General features: G+C 42.0%; 1 protein-coding gene and 1 long non-coding RNA gene across 3 annotated transcripts; one reads left to right on the forward strand and one right to left on the reverse strand.

The window, feature by feature from the left end:
- Nucleotides 1-1,575: 1,575 nt before the first annotated feature.
- LOC118282844 (atypical chemokine receptor 3) lies at nucleotides 1,576-7,429 on the forward strand. The gene is made up of 2 exons (XM_035604332.2): nucleotides 1,576-1,772; nucleotides 4,719-7,429. The coding sequence occupies exon 2, from the start codon at nucleotides 4,790-4,792 to the stop codon at nucleotides 5,921-5,923; it is 1,134 nt and encodes a 377-aa protein (XP_035460225.1). The 5' UTR covers nucleotides 1,576-1,772; nucleotides 4,719-4,789; the 3' UTR covers nucleotides 5,924-7,429.
- LOC118282845 lies at nucleotides 5,783-22,270 on the reverse strand. 2 transcript variants are annotated; one of them, XR_004784358.2, is made up of 5 exons: nucleotides 20,901-22,270; nucleotides 16,395-16,539; nucleotides 12,418-12,524; nucleotides 10,589-11,875; nucleotides 5,783-5,919 (listed from the first exon to the last, which is right to left on the reverse strand). It is a non-coding gene; the product is annotated as an uncharacterized LOC118282845 (long non-coding RNA). The 2 variants fall into 2 exon arrangements; XR_004784357.2 differs by having other exon boundaries at nucleotides 10,589-12,524.
- Nucleotides 22,271-24,074: the final 1,804 nt, after the last annotated feature.

Consider the following 24,074-nt stretch of genomic DNA (forward strand, 5'->3'; position numbering starts at 1 on the left):
GAGGCCACCAGAGTTGCAGGTGAGCTTTCAGCTGCTTTCAGCAAAGATGTGAGCCACCCACACACGGCTTTGTGCTGCTTCCAAAGGATGTGCCTGAAATGAGACTGAATACCGCTCCAACGACAATGAAACAACAAGGCCCGTGCAGCTGATGTTGTTGTTCACAGTTTCAGGACATCGCATAAAAAAAAATCGACCCCTCTTGCACCTTTGATTCGATCAGATTGTTCACACGGATTCAAAAATAACCGGCATCAGATTAAAAGGTGAATTGAGTCAGGAAATTAGTTTTCGGCTTTGTTCATTCACAGAGTGTATTTTCAGTTAGCTCACCGGGGACTGGGTTAAACCTGTTTGTTGGTTTTGGGTGGAAGCAGAAGACAGAAGATGTGGTTTACCGAATGTCTGCATCTCTGGTTTCATATTTAGGTAACTGGGGTGGGGAACTGCAGGAAGCACAAGGAGGTGCCCTTGTAGTGGGATGTAATGTGGTTAATGTGTCTGGTGCATTATGAATATTACATATTTTGCCTGTAGAGATTTCAAGGTCAGCATTAGTCACAATAGTCACTAAATGTAGAATAAAAACCCAATGCCAGTTAAAAAAAATTTGGGATGATTTGACGCAAAATAAATTATTTCTCAGGTTTCCTTGGCTACTATGCTGTAAAATATTGTTTTTTTAAACATGATGAGCCCCTTTTCTACTGATTTGATTCATTAGAAATGTATAATATAGTAACAATACTAATAATATTCTAGAATTGATGCTATACATTAGCAAAAGTACTTTACCAATGAACGATAAGCTAAATAGACAATATAGATAACTCCAGTAAAATGTTGATGTCAGATTTCTTTTTCAAAGTATGTATTATTGTCTATTATGTATCTCTGTCAACAGCATTTATTATGAAATGTGCGTTTTATAATTTTTCTATTATTGTCTGGATTGATTTTATTTTTAAATTCCCAAAAATTCATGATAGTAATGATGTAGAATATTATGCAATATACTCTACTTAACAGGGAATGGTAAGTTGTACACATGGGGTTACACGTGTTTAATGTTGAATATTGCATGAAATATTCTACTATGTAGTGTGTATCATTATCTATTATGTATCGGCATGTATTACCACTCACTAAACCATGAAAGCAAAATCACTGTCACGCAAAGGAGTGCAGCATCTAGACATCTAGCTGTACCCTTCCTTTGGGAATCGTGGGAAATGCATTGTTTCCTCAAATGTTCATACACTAGTTGCATAATACAATAATAACAACAGCAGCAGCTGCAGAATATAGTGCAGTGCACATAGACATGCCACAGAAAAAAACTGCATAATATATATTGTCATCTTCCGCAATGTTGCCTGGAAGCTGTATTGGCCATCTAGTGGATAGAAAGTTGGAAATTCCGCCTGTTTGTTTTTTCTTTCTTCCTGCTTAGCCGAAACTGACCGGGCGGCTCGCTGCGTGGTGAACGCCGGAGGGGCTGGATGTGCCATGTCAAATACGCACTGCTGTGTGGGACCAGCCTTGGAGGCGTGAACTCCCGTGAGTATCAGCAAGTGCAGAACAAGGAACAGGCTCAGCTTCATTTGCGGAGGCGGAGGCAGAGCCAGCGCACAGACCGTCTTCCTCTCCGCAGTGGACTTGATGTGACTCATCAGTTAAACTTAGCCACAACGAATTCTTGGTCTTTTGGAAAGAAGAGACGTGAGAGAGAGAGAAAGAAGAAGAAGAAGAAGAAGAAGAATCGAAAACAGGTAAGCTGATGAATAACATGAGCTCATGTGGACTTGGAAGCGTCGTCTCTTGGCTTCATAACAACACTCGGACTACCTCGGGGATGTCCGACACCTGCGTTTTAAACTGCTAACTTCTTATTACACATACCCAACCGGGACCCCGGGGGTTTAAATCATTAACTCGTAACCTACTCACTATGTTGTTGCTGGTATTAGAACAGAAACAGAAGAGAAAAAAAAGTTCTGGGAGGGATATTTCTGTGGGATCGTTGTGTTGGAGCTCTGGTCTCTTTCCTGCGTGCGCAATTGATTCGCCTGTCCCCATTCAAACGCGGACTCGGCGGCTACTGTGGGCACCGAGCTGACATCTGATAAGAGACGGTTTGTTTCCAGCCTGACATAAATCAACAGTGACAACAATGACACTGTATGTATTCACACGCAACCCAGCGGGGCCCGGGTGGTTCCGCCGGGTCCGTGCGTAAAGACGGACGGACCCGGCGGCGACGCATGTTCCTGCTGCTCCGCGCGGACACTCCGCGCCCTCGTCCTTCGCTGCAAATGTGTTGTCCCGAGCCGAAAGCCAGCGGACAGAGACTGGCAGCGGGGGCAACTTCTGACAGTCACGATGCCGCACCTGCACCCTTCTTTTCGGCGGCATTAGCACACGAACAAAGTGGCCCTCAGTGGCCTTTATTTTGTGTGTATTGAGGAACAAAAGACGCACTCGGCTAATTTGTAACTGGATGCTGGTGGGTTGACAGAGGGGAGAAGCGCAACACACACACACACACACACACACACACACACTGAGAGGAGAGAGAGAGGGAGATAGAGATGAGCAGCCTACAGTATATGTGCCTTTTTCTGTTATCTGATGGTGTGGGCGTTAAAGGGTTAATGAGCTTGAAGCCCGCGGGGCTACCTGGCACCTCCAGGTCTTTTCCATATAATATGAGGGGGAATTAGACAGAGACCATTGTGAGGGATTATCTCGGCGCAGAAAATCCCTCCATCAAATTGAATGGCACTCCCCCGGTGGGTCAAAATAATCGAAAGTTAAATTAAAAGTGAGGTATACCTGACATCTCTTTGAAGAGCTTCTTTTTTTTATCACACAGGCAGAAGTGAGAGAATGGTTGTCATTAGCAAAGAGAAGAAGCAGAAAAAAAAGATCTCCACTGCAGGTCATGGATTCAAAATCAAGTGAAAGTACAGAAATATTTATATCATCCAAATGTGAAAATGTTTCTCATTTGTCCTTGTTACAAGGGGTTGACAAGAACAAAATCTCTCCCAAATATGCTACTTTAGAACATGCAACTTTCCCTTACATTTATGCAAAAATATTTTTATCATATAAGTTTTGCTCAATAATTGCAACATTGCCTAATTGACCCTGCATATGCACAGATATTACAAATCATTCAAAAATCTCTGGTGGATGCCAAATTCATATTGCCATTTTTATGTAGGCATACTTTATATAATGTTAGGTTAGTTTAATCTTTAGTAATTTAACTTTTTTTTTTACAAGCTGATCATACGTTTGTATGTGTGAAATCTGAATCTTCAAAGTAACCGCTAACTGTACCTGTCAGATAACTGTGGGTCAGAAATACAATATTTGCGTAGAAGTACAGAATGGGTATATTCAAGTAAAGTGAACGCAGGTACACAAAGGCAGACATGAGACGTGCCAGAGAGCTGCACTTCTTAATACGTTGCAGGTGTGTGTATATATTTTAAACTTGCCTTTTTCTTTCATCATCCTCTCCGACTCGGTGCCAATTATCCTGTGTACAGCACCAGTCCTCCACACAGACAGATGTCTGGTGCGGTCACATTTCACTGCTTTTCCGGCGTGCCGTGTCAGCCAATGGTCGGTGACCCTCGTTTAAATCGTGCTCCGGCTGTTTCGCGGGCGTCAAGCCTCCCCGCTGGTCCATGCACACAATTCACTCGGTGGGTGTACAAAACCAGCGGGGTTAAGCCACTCGTGTTCTGGTTTTGATCTGTCACCTTTCACCCCTGAGCTTTCACACTGGCGGGCTGCCTGTTAGGGGAGCTGAGAGAGACATCACACAGCAAAAACAAAATGTGAAGACAAGGCAGACACGGCCGTGCAGATGCCGGACCTTTCAGTGGCCCTGTAGGCTCAAAAGGTTACTGGCCTGCTAAAAGCTGCCCTAGACTGCCACCTCTGTGATCTTGCACATTGCTTCGGTCACCTCACCCTGAGCCTGTATGTAACTTGTATTTGAAACTGTGTGCCGAGTGTTCGAGTCCTATTAGATTCAGATGTAGTAAAATGACGTACTCAAGGTTATGAGCTGCATTTTCTTTGATCGTCTGGCTGGTGACAGCTCCACTCTCACCCTTCCTCTACCCTCTGCCTCAGGAAAAGGGCAACATGGGATTTTTTCCCCTTTTTTTTAAACTATAACACGCTTGTTAAGGGAAAACATTCTTTAAAGTGGCATCAGGTTTCCCACCCTGACCAACGCTTTATCTTGGAATGCCCGAAACACACCGGAAATAGACCCTGTTTGGATTTCTCTATCCCACTTCCTCATGTCTAATCTGCACTCTGTGCTAGTGGAGCTAATGTAAACATTTATTGTACTGCTCCCCTACTGCATATCGGTCACAGACCACTCCATTCGGTTGTGGGACGACAACACAGAACCTCTATTAACTCGTTAAAGCAATGTTTGAACAGTTAACCACATTAAGATTTTTCAGGATCTGGTGGCATACCACAAGTGGCTTTATGTTTTATTAGCTTGTGCAGTTTGAGTCCACACGGGTAAAATAAGCCAAGCTTTATGCAAGAGAAAATAATTGCGTTTTAAATATGATAACCACAAGGCTAAATTGGAAAAACAGAAGCATTTACATGATGGAATTTTTTCAGAATAAATGTATCTGTTGCAAGAAATGACAAGTTGATGTTTTTTGCAGGATCTGTCCCATTCAGAGGTGGTGTGTGTGTTACGTCCCAGCGATCTGCGGTCCTCTCCCAGCCCTGAAGAATGAGTCTGAGCACCAGTGAACTGGAGGACCTGTGGGAGTCGTTGGGGGAACTCAACTTCTCTGAAACCTTCAGCAACATATCGAGTGTGGATGCGATGGTGTGTGCCACGGCATTCAACCGCAACGCTCTGCTCTACTCCATGTGTGTCCTCTACACCTTTATCTTCGTCATCGGTCTGGCTGCGAATGCTCTGGTCCTCTGGGTCAACGTCCGAGCACAAAGAGACTCCACCCCTCGCCACGAGACACACATGTACGTCGCTCATCTGGCAGTTGCGGATCTGTGTGTGTGCGCCACTCTGCCCGTGTGGGTGAGCTCGCTGGCCCAGCACGGCCACTGGGCCTTCGGCGAGGTGGCGTGCAAACTCACGCACCTGCTGTTCTCCGTCAACCTCTTCAGCAGCATCTTCTTCCTGGCCTGCATGAGCGTGGACCGCTACCTGAGTGTGGCGCAGCGCGGAGACAACGCGGGGGGCGTGCGCAGGAGGCTGATGCGCATTGGAGTGTGCGTAGGGGTGTGGCTCCTGGCTCTGGTGGCTTCCTTGCCAGACACATACTTCCTGCGTACTGTCAAGTCAACACATGGGGACACCATGCTTTGCAGGCCTGTGTACCCGGAGGGAAACCCCAGGGAGTGGATGGTGGGAATCCAGCTGAGTTTCATCCTACTGGGCTTTGTTCTCCCCTTCCCTGTCATCGCAGTGTTTTACGCCCTGCTTGCCAACGCGCTCACCCGCTCCTCTACGTCTTCGTCATCCTCCATAGAGCAGGAGCGCCGCGTGAGCCGCAGGATGATCCTGGCCTACATCGTTGTGTTCCTGGGTTGCTGGGGGCCCTACCATGCCGTCCTCTTTGCTGACGCCCTGTCCCAGCTCGGCCTGGTGCCTCTGACCTGCGGTCTTGAGAATGTGATTTACGTGGCCTTGCACCTCACCCAGTGCCTGTCCCTGCTCCACTGCTGTTTCAACCCCATCCTGTACAACTTCATCAACAGAAACTACCGCTATGACCTCATGAAGGCCTTCATCTTCAAATACTCAACGAGGACGGGCTTAGCGCGTCTCATCGAGGCTCCCAACATGTCCGAGACCGAGTACTCTGCCGTAGCTGTAGAAAACCCTCCACACATCTGAAACTCACAAAAACACAATGAGCATTTCTTGAACACTGTTTCTAAATCTTTTCTGATGATAATGAAATGTAAACAAATGTTATAACTGACGTTTTCTCGTCGGAATCTGACAAGTATCAGCGTTATTTTTGACATTAGATGACAGTGGAAGGAGAAAAAGCCAGTTCAGATATAAATATATATTATTTTTTTTACAGAAATCTGCTTGAGTCCTGTAGAAAAAGCCTGAAGCACTTAGAAAGCAGTTTAATTATAACAGCTGATACTAAAATAATATGAATATTGTCACTCATTTGTAAATCAATGAAATCATTGCCTTTACTGTGTTTAGAGGATTGTAATGTGTGTGTGTGTGTGTGTGTGTGTGTGTGGTGCTTAATCTGACAGGCATTGAATACTAATAGTATTAGTAGAGTGATATTGTTAATCATTTTTGTCTTAAGTTGTATTTATATACTTTTTGCCTCTTTCACGCTGTAATGGAAGGTCTCCTCACACACTGATGTCTGCTCAGTGCTTCACTTCATACAATGCTGCCGTATCATTTTAGTCCAACCACTGACCGGCTCAGTGTTGTGGTCCTGCTGTCTCGTCATTAATCGTAACCTCATGTCACATCAGCTGAATCCTTTAGACAAACAATGTATCATTTAAAACAATGTAAGGTTTATAAATCATCAGGTGAATCTAAAGGACTAGTTAATAGTTTTTTTCGGAAATGAGAAAATGTTCTTACACTAAATATGAAGGTAGCCAGCAGCTTATTAGCTTGGCTTAGCAAAATGGCAGATGGGAAATAATCTTCCGGGCAGGATCTGTTATTCATATATTGTTTGTTTAATATTTACAGAAATGACAAGTTGTGGTTTGGACTTGATCAGCTGGTTGCAGTGATTTACTGTCAAGACGTGAGCTATAGCCTCTCATTTAAAAAACAAAAACAAATTCAGTAAACAAGACATTATATGCTAATTCGTGGATCTAGAAATCAGGCTAGCTGTTTCCATCTGGTTCCGCTCTTTGTGCTAAGCTAAGCTAGCCACCTGCTGACTCTAGCTTCATATTTAGCATACAGACATGAGAGTGGCTTCAACCTTCTCATCTAACTCTCTGCAAGGAAACAAGGAAACTCATTTCACAACATGTCAATAACTGTTTCTTAACCAAGATGTTGTGCTTACAAATGATTTACATTGTCCATGCTGCAGATCATTAACTTATCTGTTTGCTTTTAGTTGCAAATATTGTTTATTATGGACCAAATCAAAAAAAAATGTCACTGCATTACTTTAGACTTGTTTGTGTGCATGTGTGTGTGCGTGCCACAGCTTGACACCAATAGGTGACCTTTAATGTGTCATAAGCATCGAGTTTAACACTGAAAAGATGTCATGTTGCGTTCAGAAAAGACTGGAGACACAAACATGTGTCTACAAGAACAGAGGCAGTCCACTTGTACTGTAATGTGTAACACATGCTTTGTTATATATTAAATACAGAGAAAATGTTTTGCCTCAGTGATTTCTTTGGTATTTGTCAAAATAATCTCACAACTTAATGTCCTCCATGACTCAAGGTCTATGAAATCTATTTTTTTTTTATAATTGAGAAGCTTTGATGGAATATGTTCCAGAAAAGCTTTTACTGCTCCATCTGATGCAAGCACAACATACAAACAAATCAAGAATTATTTAAAAAACGCATCAGCGCGACTCTCCGTGGTTTAGTCCAGCTGTCGTGGCTTGTACACTGAACTCGAGATAAGTTATGGTTCAGTAATGGAGCATGGGGTTTAAAGTGAAAGAAAACACACAGTTTTCAACTACTGTCACACTAACTGTCTTTCATACGTCAATGAAAGAAACAGATGTTGCTTCTGTCACTATAAAGGAACTGTCAGACATTTTCTTTTGTCAATCAGGGTCACGTAGGTCAAAACCAGACATTTAGATTTATGACCTGTTTCCTCATATAGTGAGACAAGAGTGAAAGGGGAACAATTTAGCTCCATTCAAGCTATTTATATGCCTCCAACGACCAACGAAGAAGTTGCACCTTCAACAGTGCTCTTTGTGATTTGTCACATGGGGACGGCAACTTGGCACAGTTCTTCTCCCTTACCCCCAGAACTTGACCTGCCGTCCCGTGGGAGGGACACCACCCCGCCACTGTTATCTTCAGGATAAAGTGAAAACACTCCACCCTGACTTCTTGAAATCAGCTGCCAGATGTGAAACATCATTGTCTTACGCTTATCGTCAGTACCCCCCCCCCCCCCCCCCCCCCCCCCCCCCCTCCTCATGGGATGATGAGTGAGAGGGGGAAGACCATCTTGGTGGCCAAGGACCACACTGGGTGGAGGGATGTGCTGATCTCCCTGTGGGATCTCCCTGCCAAGGTCAGCGCTCATACTTGCCTGAGGAGATGACTGATGATCCATTGTTCCCCAGGGACACTGATATTTTTCCCTCTTTCTTGTTTGTATGCATTCTCTTTCTAGCATCTGAAAATAATTTTCTATATTTTTTCGACCGCACGTCCTTCATTTTCGGTTTCTGCAGCTGCAGTTCTCTTGAGGCAGCACAGTTTTGCTGATAGAATGTGTTGAAAGTTTGTATTGGCAAGTGAGGGGCGGCACAGCACCTCTACTCCATGAAAGGGCGTCATAGGTCACTCTGGTGAGGAAGCTGTGCAGGGATTTCCAAAGGTCAAGCCAAGTCAGTGATCTGCTACTGACCCCCCCCTCCCCCACAGCTTCCTTTCCCCCCCCAGTGACACTGCCTTGATCTTGCAGCACTCCCTGTGTGTGCTGGTCACCCCCGCCACGACCAGGGCAGCCTTCTTCTTTCTCGTGTGAATGATTTTCGCACCACAACACCCCACCGCTCCTCTGACCTGAACCCTGTCATTATTTTTCTGAAGGTGTAGCCTGGTTTTCTCCAGGTCAGTGACTAACTCACTGCACCAGGTGCAAAGTGTAATTTAGACAGCAGTTTTATTCTTTTCTACGTCTTGCTTTTATCAAAGTGAAGTGGCCCCTGGGCCAAACATTGGGACCTAACCCTAACCCCTATTAAGGCCTGCGTATTCCTGCATGTTAATACAGTATCGTTGAAAGTTGATGAAAATTTAAATTAAAAAAATATGCACCAAGTAAGCATAATATTGCAGTTACAAGGCCTAAAGATTTGGCACAAAAGCAGAGTTATATTAATCAATTTAAAAAACGTCAAGGCCCCCCCAAGAGCCCCCATACGCTTCTTCTGCTCCACGACTCAGTTGCCTGTGTTTTACTTGGCAGGCACATACGCTGCAAAGTGTTTCAGTTCATTTTACAGTTTGCCACTTATGCTTTCCTTTTGATTCTCTCATGTTCCCAGGATAACTTGCTCTTACAGGTGATGTCAAACTTACTATACTGAGCCAGGCCGCTACACAAACCCAAACACTGTAGTGAGAGTAAAATACAGTAAGAGCTGAACAGGAGCTCTGGAAGGGTCTTCTCTTAACGTGCTACATCTAAGACACAGTCTCAACTCACTAGCCGGAACACAAACACATTTTAAATCTCTTACTTTACCAAACCAAAGGAGAGATTTCCAGCAGGATGTGTGAGATTTTAAAAAGTCCAAAGTCAAAAACTGGGTGATGAAGTCACCTGATGCGCAGCTCAGTCCTGTTTTTATTTACTGCTGGTTCCAGAGGTGCAGTGCATTCTTATTGGGGCTATTTGTAACAGTTTGATTTAATACGCATATGTAATGGAGCAGAGATGAATTAGATTAAGGGAGTGTTGCTTTACAGCTGATGATAGTCTATTATTTATGCCGAGGAGAGATAACATTAATGAATGATGGAACAGGGGAGAGGTGCAGAGCAATCTAAATCAACTGGATTTTAAAAAATGTTCTCCACAGGAGATTGACCACGCTCATATAGCAGTGGGATATATTCACACAGGCGCTACAGGGCTCTGTAGTTGTAAACCTAAGTTACTATATTTTTGGCCCATTTCCAAGCATTTAGATATTAAGTTCAATTCTCAACCAAGCCCATGCATGCTTCGCTGGTGCGAGTGAAGGCCCTTGCTCTTGAATTATTGATGAAGTTGAATGGGAAAGCAGCAGCTGTTTGTGTTCACAGGGAGTTTTTTGGTATGATTATAAGGAAAGTCGGAGGATAGTTAGTTTAGCACTTCATGAATCCTCTCCAGCAAGGAGACGACGAGGACATGTGGCTATGCCCAGATGTTGGACAGATGTTCAGAAAAAGGGGGGTGGGGGGGTTGAGTTTAAAGACCTGAATTTGGATCAAACAACGCCAATGGCACATGTCAGTTTACAAAGTCACGGCTTATTCAACCTTCCAAGCGCAGCCCTGATAGCGGTACGTTGAGGGCAGATTCTTTCTGTGCACTGGAACACATCAACAGAAACTGTCTAAAGTCTGAGCAGGAATTTATGTCGCTGCGTGTGTTCAGGAATAATGATGATACTGTAAGAGTCTTTGAGAGCAGATGGCCCATGCACCCAAGATCTTTGGGGAAACAAGTGGAGCGGAAGACAGAGGGAAACACTTTTGAGACCTGGAAATGGATTCATATAAAACCACGTTTTTGTAATGGGTTGATGGAACCATATTACAAAAAACATATTGTCTCACTTACCTTTTTATTTGTCCAGGTTATGGGATATCTGTGTGGTAGAATTCTGCCTCCACCTCAATATAATGGAAGAGAATCAAGTTTCAGTCCAGATACAATGGGCACAATGGGTTATCCAGAGTTAACTAGGGCACCGTCTATGGAAAGAGAATCATGTATTTGTTGTTGTTGTTGAAATTTTGCATAGATTTTAGTGCCACAAAATAAAAGCAACACTATCTGCATGGCTGAATGCCATGAGAGATAAATGACAATATGTATACATTTTTTTTTGTTTGTTTGTTTGTTTGTTTGTTGTATTTTGGGTGTTTAACTCTTTGTGACTGGACATTATCATTAGAAGTGTACAAAGTGAATTAATATCTTTAAACCTGCAGTAACTGATTTATTTTTTTTAAGGTATAAACACAACTCTGACACATCATCACTTTTAAAGTTGATATGTACTTGAAAACAGTTGCAGTAACATTAGGGTTAACCTGCAGTCTTGTTTCTGGTTGTCTGATAAATATAAACAGGTTTATAATTGCACTATAATTGCACGATAATTGTTTGATAATTAAGTCAGAACAGTAAAGCTACAGGCCAAAAGTTTAATAACTCGCTGAAGAAAAACAGTGTTCATCATTAACTGTAACTCCTTTCCCACGACTGTAATTCTTCAATAGAAAATGAAGATATTGATCAGGGCAGCTATAAGGGAATTATGGTTTTTAAACAGAAATTCCCAAAAGAGCAAGAGCACATTTTCTTTTCATAAGTTTAAATATTATTTGGCTTAAACCACTAAAGACTATCTTTCTGGTTGCAATAGGCCCAGATAGTTTCGCAGATTGCCGTGTTGCAATATCTGAGTTGGTCGCCTGTGGACCGACCTCTTACTCTTATTTATGTCCCGTGAGTGTTTCATGCGTACGCTGAGTAATGGGTTGTGATGTTCTTTCCTGTTGTCTAACACACCGTGCCTGATAATGTTCAACCCCTCATAAACCATCCCATGGCATTGTTAGTGCTCAAGCTCTAATCTTTTCCAGATCCCCCAAATGGAACTGTACAGGCAGGACACACACGGCTGCGAGGGTTTGATATCTGGGGGGAGTGGAGGGATTGCTGATTTATACTACACTTCGTGCCCACGCTACGGATCCGGTTGTTTAGATATCACCTAATTCATCCAGCATCCCGTCGGCTTTTAAGAGCTCAGCCCGATTTGCAACTTTAAAGTTCAGCCACCGCGCCATCAGCTCAGCGGCACGCTCGTGTCTGAGTCGATGACGAAACTTCAAAGACCTGTCAGAGAAGAGAAGGCAGCTGCTTCAACGGCTTACGGGGGCACACAAACCCATACAAACCATTTGCCTGTGTTAATATATGTGCATCTGTCAAACATTTTATAAGCACGCAGTAATGTATTTGGAGTCAAAGGGAAGTTGATCACAGCTTGTTGTGTAGGTATGATGTTATTTATATTCAACCAGAGTTAATTTAACTAAACTGCGGCCTTATCTTTTCACATTAGGTGTTTAATGTCTCTGGTTGAAGTATGGAATGAGTATATGGCATAAAAAATCTAAACAAAAGAACTTATGTTACACTACGCTTAAAAATGTCTTGCTAACTTAGTTCACAGTTTGGTGGTGTTTACTTCACTTTGTCAAATCACCCTCTCCTCCAGATGGATAATGAATGACTTACTGCAGGGTAATGATAGCTTATTGTGACTGACGGTGTTGAGGCACCTTTATCTCGACTGACAAGCTGTGTTAACAGAGACAGCCAAAATCAAAAGCGGGATTTATGTGCCTCTGTGAAGTGACAAGTAAAATCCAAACTTTTGGCTGCGGGTGATGTTTTGTCTGTGATGATGTTTGAGCAGACACACGTCCTCCTCTGGTTCCTGTCTGGGGTCAGACTCCGGCATTCCACTGGAAAAACAAGCCTGTTTAATCAGACAAAAGCAGGGCGTCTCAGTTAAAGTCCACATGACATCACTGCACCAGAGCCCACTTTAATAAGCTTCATAAACTGGCCCAGTTGCCTCCTCACTCTTTCTACTTTGTGAAAAAATTTTTAAAAAATCACAGGATAAACCGGAAATAACATCCTGCCCCATGTTATTCCTTTCCACAACACTGCCTGAAGTTGTACAACTAAAGACATGGAAATCCCCAAATCTAGATTTGGCAGGTTTTGCCTTGGCAAATTAATACAGTGCACACAATGGCAATTCAGTTTTTTCTGACTGCAATGACTAAACATTTCTAATCCAAGATGGTATGTCATATCTGAACACATGCCAATACACACTCATTCACCACGGACCGCACTCTGTGGCCAAAAATGTCATTAATCTCATTTGAGTTTTACATGGGTATTATTAAATGTCACTAAATCACTGAAATTCTTGAAAAAACTTTTTGTAAAACAATATACCAATGTGAGACTTTGCCCACAAAACTCACGGAGGAAAAGATAAATGGTATAGATTTAATGATTGTGATTTGACTAAGTATGCTCACTCTACACCTGCCGATTCCATTACGGGCTCATGGGGGTGAGAATTTATATGTTTCTTGTATAATGTTGTTTGGGAGCCAGCTGGTAGGTTTTCAGCTCATACGACTTCCGACTGTCTCTTAGAAATTACAGTAAGTTTATGTACTTCGAAACTTGGGAGTAAGCAATTCTCTTGATATTTTGAGCTCAACAGATGTACAGGCTCCGCCTCGCAAATTTTTGGACACACGTTGCCAAGACAACGACACCAACAACTGGGCTAGCTGACCAAAAGTGGAATATGTTGGAATCCAGCTGAAGCAAAACAAGAATTAAGCGTACTTGCACATGGGAGCGTGCGGCCGATCACAACCAAGTTTCAAACTCACAATGAGGAAGCAGTCACGGGCCAAGTCTCAGCAAACACGTCTAAGGACTGAATTCCTTCCCAGTCTTACTAGAAGCACAAACACCCCATGTTGATGATAAGCTGGGCTTGGTCCAAACAACTTTGTTTGTTTGAGGAAATATTCACTTGGATTTATTCGATGAGAGTCACTGACACAACTAAGTTAAGGAAACCAAAGTGTTACCTGTTTTTTTTTCTAGGGTAGGAAGAATTACACTTACATGTTTGATAACAAAAGCACTCTGGTTAGAGGTGGGAAAAGATTGTCATATGTAAAGTAAGATAAAAAAAAACTATTTTTCCTCGTGCAATGTAATGAAACATTGTTCGATTTGTTTTTTTTACTGTTACATTAATAATTTAGTGACTTAGCAAAAATGTTCCTCCTGTCTAAATGTATTACTCCATCTTTCCCCATCAGCCATTCGTATTGTTTATCACAGACACTTCATTGTATATACAGAAGGTAAGTTCAACAACCATTGTCACTGATGATGTGTCAGTGTTTATGTCCGCCTGTCACCAAAAAAAAAAAAGAAAAACATCTTTGTCTTTTTCCCTCTCGTCTACTTCTTCTTCTTCTTTTCCGGAGAGCAGGACAGAGAGCGATCTGCATGGTGTCGGTTTACAGGGAGTTTCTCTCACTGTCAGTGACACGCACACACACACACTTCACACCCTGGGGTGAAATCGAATGGCTGCATGTCATTCAACAACCTCCTCGGGGCGTCTTGGCTCTCATCATCCTCCATATCAGCCGAGTCCCCCCCCCCCCTCCTCGCTGGAGCGAAACTTCCCCCCGATTCCCTAGAACTCACTCACGTCTTCCTCCATTATGAGTTTGGCTGCAGATTTTCTGCAGCTCAAGAAACGTGTGATGCACATTATGCACGCTGCCGCGGTGATACAACGGAATTCTAAAAGAGCGCGCATACACTGTACACACCCACATAAACAACACTGACTATGTTTGACTGTTTCCAACATAGACCGACTTTGATTCTGAAACTGAAACTTCTGTATTTCGTTGCGGCTGAGGTCTGCTGCCGTTGGCCTCAACACAATAACCTCGCCGCCTAACTGTTTTCGTAATCCTGTAATCTCTGTGTATAAAAAATGAGACTTTCCACTGTTTTCCTAAGCTTGGTTTCACAGGCCTCAATAAACCTTTGTGTGCCTTGACAAATGAGTTTGTAAAACAGCTCCTGAGAAATAAAACAAAATCGCAGCGAGATGAATGGGGGAGGAAGTTGTACTTTCCGGGTGGGGTCGAGGCTGGTTTAGGGTGGGGAAACTGAGAGCAGACACACCTAATGTCTGTGTGTGTGACACCAAATCTCAGCATTCATTCGCACAATTGGCCAAATGAAAACATGCCACGGATTGTATTCCCCCTCCGGCCTTTGGTTATGAATAGAAGATTTTCAGAAGCTGAACTCTGGGGTTTGTCCTCTCCTGCCCCCTTTTCACCTCAGCAGTGGTTTTGAGTCGCCCCCCTTGTATCAATTACTAAATTCATTCGCTTCAGGACAACGTTGTTGTCGCAGCTGCAGCGATTTCATTGTTCATACACAAAGATATTGAAACAGAGAGCGGCAGGAGAAACACTGAAATAGCTAATGTAGCAATTAACATCGCCTGGTATCACTATAGAAGGTCATTTATCTGAAAGTTGTAATCAATCAGTCTGGTTCCTTGAACATTAATCAGAACTCAGCAAAAAATAACTTTCATTAGGTCAGTTTATTTTACCATGATGCTGCTGAACTGATTAGATATTTAAATCACTGACATTAGCCAAGTAAAGGATAAAGATTTTCAACATGAGGAAATTACCCTGCTTGCAGTGTTTTTTGTGATCATTTGCAGCATCTTCCAATTAAGTTTGCATAGTAACATGAAACATCAAAGGTTTGACATGACAAATGGAAGGAATGAGCAACAGAGGTAATGTATACATTTTGTGTATGATTGTCTAATTTGAGAGAAAACTCCCTTAAATAAAATGAAAATCCCTTTAGGAAAAAACAAAAAGAAAAAGGAAAACATGAAGGGAATAAAAACTACGGAGGAATATGATTCTTTGTGGCACTTTCATTTTCACAGACATGAAGGATATCATTCCCTCATTTGACTTTCAAACGTTTCATACTCAACTCGTAAGAAAACGTACATACATTTATTTGTTTTAGCCATGCTACTGGTGTTTAATGACAATTGTCTGTCTGATGGTTGGTCCACCACAGAAATACCATTCTAAACCACTATTGGGTGATTGACATTTTTTTGTTCACGCCTCACACATTCTGTGCTTAACACGGATGTCACAGGGGCTACCATTTATCAGAAAAAAAGGATAGAGTATTTACAGCACTCACCTGCATAAAAGAAAGACTCAATGTTTTAATTTTTCCAGAAGTATTCTCATAAGGTTTTTTTTTTTTCAAAAATCCCAGTTTTAATCTCCAAGCATCACACGTCTTTTGTTCAGGCCTGTAAACTCATACTTGTCTGTGTTTTAGATTGATGGATGAACATTTTCATTGAGGTCAATGTGTCACAAGTAAAGGCTGCAACCCAAACTGGGCTTTCCATCCTGCCCTTGGTATATGGTTTGTAATTCTATAGGAGAAGTGGGGGGTTTGAACAAACAAGTTTCAAGGGAGGAGGTGTGTGTGTGTAGGCATGTGTTTCACCGCGCTCTCTCTCTCTGCTACAGTATTAAATAGCTTTGCTTAACATGTCTGTCACCTTGTAATCAATAAAGCTAGAATAACAGCTGAAACACAACAGTCATCAGTAACGCTGTCGTTCATTCACTCCCAATCTTATCCGCACATGCACACAAACTCAAAATCCCTCCATCATCCATAACTGTCTAGTAGGTGCTCAGACAGCACTCACATGAACACACTGCAGCCCCGGAGCTTCCAGGCATCATCCATCACGTCGGCCCACCGAGAGGGGTTCCGTGGCAGGGACACACACAGGCGCAACGGGCCTGATCCACACCAGGCCACCGACTCACTGGACACACGCAGACCACCACCTCCAGGAGTGGACAAATATAAACACACGTAAAACAAAGGTCACTTACAGTGACATACAGGTGCCCTTTTTTCATTGTTCCAAGCTTTTAAAATATGCTGGCTCCCTCTCAGCCCCGTCATTACCACTGTGTAATTATTTTCAGTCCTTAATCCACATTATTAATTAAATCCTCACACATTTTTTCTTCTACTTTGCAGCCAGACTCTCTTCGTCTCCTCCTGCTTCTCCCACTATGCGGATTATGTTTGTAGTACAGTGTATAAATAGTGCTGAGTAGGTGGCCTTGTAATGAAAACACAGATACACAGAAATCAAAGGCTCAGCCCCTTTTCCTTCAAATCCTACACACATTAATCAAGACCCGTGTTCCACAGATGTGCCTCAGCGTATGTGTGCTGTTTTCTGCTCATGTGCATTACCCACCTGTGCAAGCGTGTCTGGAAATGTGCATGCATGTCATGCCAGCTGAAAACATATGGCAGCAGTATTTACACTTTCTCATAAAAAAACAAAAGCTTAAGGTAGGCTTCAAGGTAGTATTTAAATGAATATCTCTTGTCAACTGGTGGATTTATGCTTCCACGCAAACAACTTCAGCCTGTTCAGTTCACAAGCTGAGGTGTAAAAATGACAATGTTATTACAGAGGTAAAGGTTTGCATGACTTGCAGTCCTCAGCAACAACATCAGCTCTGCCCTTCCATTAGCAGCAGTCACAGGACTCTTAGCAAACCTAAGTGTATATGTTCATGTTCCCCTTCGTTGATCCTATTCCCATGACCTGGTTCTTCTTCATGGCAGAATGGACTATCTCGTCTTGCTGTTTGCACTGAAGGACAAACTTGATGGTCACTCTTTGGTGGCTGCTGGGTAGGGCTGCGATTCCTGCTTTACTAAACTTATATAATAACGTTCTTGTCCGTTTGTTTCATCCTCTATATAAAAAAAATAAAATACATGACAAAAGTTTTAGTTAAACCTTGTTATGGTTTTAGTTAAACCAGTTGTACAGCATCCTAGATAAACCCCTTCATTCCAAAACAAGGGAGAACTCTGTCAGTCACTCAGTCACATTTAGCTGTCACCTCCCCAGCAAATTTTTTATAACACTGTATTTTACAGTCATGTCCGCCACCCTGAGGATCTAACTCTTCATTGGTGAAAACAAATTATTGATGGGGGTATGCTCTTGTATCTGGGTGTGTGCCTGCTGAGGTGTTGTCAGGATGAAGGTGAGATAAAGAGGTTGACGAGTTCGATACAGGAATAAGGAACTGCTGTGGAAACAGTGGTGTTTTGTATTACCTCATTTCTTTCTGTAAGTAAGTCAGTGGAGCCCCTGACATGAGCAGGGGGAGTATCAGGAGGACAGAGTATCATGATTCGGAAAATACGTAAATGTCACCATTTGTAGTGTGTAAACTTTTGCCTGGTTACATCATGTTTCATTATTTAGTTCTTTTCTAGTCTTCCAGCATTCTTGTAAATAGAAGCAGAAGTGTGTGTGCACCCAACCGAAATCAGCCTCTGGAGTGGGATAAAGTTCAAACTTTAGAGGTAAACAGATTCCTCTACAGTCCAATGAGAGTCATAACATTACAGGCCTAGCAGCGGATGTGAAATGTACCATTGTTGATTTGTGAAACGTGACAGTACCTGGACAGCTTCCCCGAAACATCAAAACCTTCAATAAACAACAGTGACATTCACCCTTTCAGTTGACACGGAAACTGTGTTGACAAACAGTTTTTTTCTCTGGCGAGTTGGTGGGGAGGGCTTCATCCCTGCAATTAATAAAAAAAAAGAATTGCAGTATTTTTCCTATAAAAACAATATCTGTTGGATGCTTTCCCTCCAACCTTGTATATGGATGAGTTTGTTGCCACTCGATCTGACAACTGTAGATTGAAAACTAAGTAGATGGCAATAAAACCAACAAAATGGCTAGTTTAATTTGATGGAGAAAAAAAAACTGTAGACCTGAGGGTAGCTGCAGTGACCCTTCCATGTACACAGTCATTTGAGCTATTATTAATAGACAAATATTGACTACAGGTGGTTAAAGAGCCAAGCTTTGGTAAAGGGATACTTTCATTTTTCTGTCCAAGCAGTATGATACTGTGCAGCAGCAGGAAAGCTATTGGGCACAGAGGGAAGCTATCACAGTGTCCACTCTAACCTGCAAAAACATCTGGACTTGATATCTACCACTGCTGCTCAGGAATGACGCAGAAGGAAAACCAAGTCCCACCCTTTGTAACCCATGTCTCCATTTTCCTGATCTTTGCCATCACTGTATATGTCTGACCCTTATGGAAGATTTCACACAACCCTGTGCAGTCAAGGTGATTTCGATTACAGTCTATGATTATCCATAAATCACTCGGGGGAACACTGTTCGGAGACAGCACGGAAGATAATGATGAAAATTACCCCCTGATGGCATTTGGGTTGCTATTTGCTTAAAAAAAAAAAAAATCCAGCATAGAACGTGGGAATCTTGCCAAAGCAATGACATGAATCACAAATTTATTGGAGATGTAATTCACAGGTGTCTCTTAGCCTTTGTATGTGCAGTAAAGTGATACCCCCGCCGGTCAGTGCCATAGTCATCACAAAAATTATCCTGTTCCTTTATTTGTTCATGGTTTTGTTGAACCTCACATTATGTCTTTGTACACAAAGGATTCAACATAGATCCACTATAGGTTCACTGTGAAACAAACCCACACAGACACACACAAAGACAGACACACGCAGACATTCCTTACCAACCATGGAGTATCAGATTACACCGGACAGGGATGGACCACTAATTTCTAGTTATTTAAAAAAAAAAGATATGACTTCAGTGATATGAGTGCAAAACTGCATTTGTAATTTTCTTATAAAAATTTGTAAGAGGGGATTTGCCACCCTGGCAGTTGCCTACATTTCAAGGAGGGTTTGATTTGACCAAAAACAGGCCGGATTTGACGCAGCTGCTGCACTTCTGTCACTTCATGGCCACAAACAAACCAACTCACGCTACTGATTACAATCAGAGCTTTTCTCTTAGAACTTTCCAGTCACTTTGGGGTTGGATTTCAAAACGTAACTGTTGCTTGCAAGGACTGAACACACCCTCAGAAGTTCCAAGCAGTCTTCAAACACACTAAATTGTGTGGTCAAAGACAATTGATCTGTATTTTGTTAGAATCCTGAAGTCTTTCATCTGTGTGTTGGATTTAAAAATCACTGTGGATTTAACCCTGTACCTCAAAACATTAGTGTAATCTTCTAACACCCTGAGCTTTTTTAGTCAGACGCTCCCGAGCTGTAGTTCTTTAAACATTTGGGTCTTTGGATGTCTTGACTCCATGATTCAGTGAGTGCACTGTTTTGACACCATGAGCTAGTTGTAAAAAAAAAAAAAGAGTTTTGATTTGATTTATCAGGGCCTGTGAGTGTTTACTCTAGGTGTTGGACTAAAAGTATCCAGTGCAGCATGTGGGGATCAAACCCCACACTTTAAAACTTGGTGGTCTTCTAAATCCCTGAGCTATTTGACATGTGAGCTTCATTCCTTGGGAGATTTTGACACTTTCCTTTAGACACTGGACTTCAAAACATTTAGTGAGCAGCGCAATGATCAAACCCTTTGTAGCCCACGTGTCCCTATTTTATTCAACCTATAGTGAACTGTAACTCCACTATCGTCAGGATTGGCAAACTGTAACCTATAGTCATTTAAGCAACCAAATGCTATAAGGAGAATAAAATTTTACCTGTCACCAACCACCAATATTTACCTTCTAGATAGATAGTTACTTTATTTATCCCAAGCTGGGAAATTCCTGTGTAACAGCAGCACGTTTCACACAGCACATTATAATAATAATAAAAAATATATATATATATATATACAATATATACACAAACAAATGTAAAAATACACGAATTGCAAAAAAATATAGAGAATAAGAATATTAAATATAAAGAATTTACATGAATATTAAAACAGTCACAACCAAATGAATAACCAAACCTCACACCGATCAGAGTTTAAATCAATAGCTTCCTCTTTATTTTTAGGATGTTAAACTAAATAAAAAGAAATAATAGTTTGTTTGTTTCTCTCTTTACACTTGAATTACAATCATAAATCCCCATTGAATGGGAAGAACCATTGGAAGAACCAGGTTATCAACACACTTAACCCTCAGATGACCTCTAATTACAAAATACACACAAGCGCACGTACACACAATATATGAACCAAAACACCTTGTTGCAGGCCTGATGCAACGCTTGGTCTCGTAGGGGCCCAAAACAGTTTGGCCGTTTCACTCAACAGAGCAATACAAGAAAAGTGTGGTACCTTGGTTCACTTCTGAGTCCGACCTTTAGCCAGTCTCTCTCTGCATGGGATGAAGAACGGGGGGCGAGCAGGTGTCCAGAGATGGAGAGGTGGCCTCCGCAGCTGATGACGTGTGGTCTCTCCCGCGAAGTGGACGGAACCCTGAGTGTTACCTGGACAGCTGCTGCAAGTGTCACAAATCCTGAAGGTTTCCACGTCGAAAACGACGCGCTACAGCCCCCGGCGCAAGCTAGGTTAGCTGTGCAGTGGCTAAGTGGCCGTTCACTTTGCTAATGAATGCTAATAATAATAAACACCTATAAGCTAATGAGCTAATACACAGGTGAAGCTAATACAAGCACGTGAACAACGGTATGGTTAACTTCGGATACAAATGCCTCCAGTTGCCCATAACGAGTATGTAGAGGCAATATCCTGATTAAGACTCTCGAGTGGATAATCTTAGGACATCAATAACACATTTGTTTGCACAAACTTTTCCCCAGACTCTTTTCCGCTGTGACGTCAGTCAAGCGTCGCCGTCACCCCCTCTACTTCCGCTCACTGCAATCGGTCCTTCACAATAAAACTCCAATCTACTTCCTCTGACCGCAAGGAATATTTCACAATAAAACAAGCGATTCATAACTTTATATTTGTATCGTTTGAAACGTTTGTATTACATTGTGCCCTTTTCACTCTTTATGAAACGTTTTAACCATTTATTATTTATTTATCATGTACCTTTTTAACCCTATCTATCTATCATGTAGGTTTTTAACGAAGTTACACACCTTTATCTTAACATAATTGTATAACAAAGTATAACATCTTTAACCAGGTTACACCTTGACATCGAAAATCGAAAGTCCTTGACCCAGTTGTTTACAACCATTTGGGTGGCGTCCCTTTCACCTTCTGTGTGAATCCTTTGGAAGTCAAACCATCAACATTCTATACGTTTGCTGAAAATTGAGCCATTAGCTCATACTCTTATGAGCTGTGATTCTTGGAGCCTTTGAGTTTTCACTTTGGGTGTTTGGACTTCATAATTCAAAGAGCCTCATAAATATCAAATCCCAGAACTCCCAAGAAGTCCTCTAATGTATTCATCTATTTAGTTAAGGACTGTTTCACTTTTTCTTAGAGCTTTTGACTGAGCTTTTTGGGTCGCGTCCAAAGGAAAAGATGGGACAGCCTTTGTGACTAAGTGGAAAGGAAACTTTTTGTGCTTTCAAGTTTTGCATCCGGAGGAAAGATGCTATGATAAAAATAGGATGTATAACTAGTGAGGTGTTTCAGGGACAGTTGTGGGGTTGTTCCTTGTGTGATACATTGAATTTTGAAGTTGTGTCAATGGGAATGAATCAAAATCTCTTTAGAAAAAGCTCTATCTCTCTCTCTCTCCTTTGCCCCCCATCTCCCCCTCTCTCCCTTCTCTCCCCCATTTCTTTCCTCACATCCCAACCAGTTGAGGCACATGGCCGCCCACCCTGATTCTGCTTCTGTTGGAGGTTTCTCCAACACCACCAAGTGCTTGCTTATTGTGGCAACTGTTGGGTTTTTCTATAATATTGTAGGGTCTCGACCTTTGAATGTAAAAGGCCTTGTGATAATGTATATTGTAATTTGTCACTACACAAATAATTCCAATAGAATTGCTCAAATGTTTCTTTTGAAATAGTTGAGGAAGCAAAATGACTACTCAGGAATTTTGAGCTTGCAGTTTTGATCCTCACACTCTGCAGTGAATGTCGAAGCCCTGCTCCAAAAGCAAACATTCAAAGGCTCTAGAAAAAAAGGGGCTGTTGTATGACCACATAGCGCATGGTGTTGGAGGTCTGCTCGGAAGGCTTGAGGTTGTGAATTCAGTCCTTGTGAGGGTGAGTGAATTATGAAGTCCAATACCCCAAGTGTCTAAAAAATGCTTAGAGAGAAGCTTCCAGCGTGAAGGGGACTTTTTTTGAGACCCAAAGGTGCCATGGTGCAATGTCTGGTTTGAATCCTGCCCATTGTTGGTAAAACCAATGCCATTGCAGAGGGTGAAGGAGGAGGAGACTCTGGCCCCCTCCAGCCTATTCAAAGGAATAGTGGGTTATGCAGTGGAAAACTATGTTGTGGCCAAAATCTTCCCACAAGGTGGAGAGTTGTCAGAGAAGAGCGTGTGCATTTAGGGAATAATTAAGTATAATTTCATTATATCTGGCACTGTGGTATTGCACCTTATGGGCTTGGGCCTGAATCAGCACACTGATCATTTTAGCTTTGATTATAATCATCATACATGAACATCATGTATGTAGAAAAATAGGGATGCTCTTTCAGATTCCAGATTTGGCGTGGTTGAACTTTGCCTCACCTCCAGAGGCACGGCAGGGACACAGCAGAAAAAACACAGTGCGGGCCAGGGGAAATTCCTGCCAGGGATCCATGAATGTCTTAATACCGCAGGAATGCACAAGTCAAATTTACAAGACTGTCATGACAGCTACAGATATGGAGCAAGATAAGCCAAAGCACCATTGTGGTTGGTACTATTTGTTCTGAGCCTCATCACATTGTTACATCAGGTATTTTGTTTGTTTATAGCATTCGGGTATTTTAGGAGACATTGCAGAATGTGTGTGGTCTTGTAATAAGACTTGCTTATGTTGATACATGTGGAAACATCAAAACCAAATGAAAATAATATCAGTTATATTTACCATCTAAATTCCTTGTAAGACAGCAAACAAGTATTTTTGTTTCCTTGAAACAAAAGAGTATTTCTTTTGATAATAAAATGGATTCCATGAAGAATTTTCCAGTATTTTAAGTACAAAGAACATTCATTTGTAACACTGGTACTGCATTTTGTCTTGCACTCACAATTTTGGCACATTTTACTTTTATTTTATATCTAATTAAAGGAAATTTTATATTTGTGAAAATGTGCAAGTTCACATTATAGTTTAGAGTTAGATGAGACGATTGGTACCGCTCTTATGTCTGTACCGAATGTGGATGCAGTAGCAGGATCCGGGCGCTGGATAGCTAAGTCCAGCACAAAGACTGGAAACAGAAGGAAACAGCTGTTCTGGGTCAAAGTCAGAAAAAAAACCCAACACTGCCAACACCTAAAGCTCAAAATAATAATACTTACTGCATAAGGACATTTTAAATCCTTTCAGTTAAAAGTAGGACTCAAAAAAAACT

Source organism: Scophthalmus maximus, chromosome 14 (genome assembly GCF_022379125.1).
Source record: "Scophthalmus maximus strain ysfricsl-2021 chromosome 14, ASM2237912v1, whole genome shotgun sequence".
Classification (NCBI taxonomy): Eukaryota; Metazoa; Chordata; class Actinopteri; order Pleuronectiformes; family Scophthalmidae; genus Scophthalmus; species Scophthalmus maximus.

Bases quoted from the DNA above. Each gene is read 5' to 3' on its own strand.
- LOC118282844 (XM_035604332.2), top strand. From the start codon at position 4,790: ATGAGTCTGAGCACCAGTGAACTGGAGGACCTGTGGGAGTCGTTGGGG.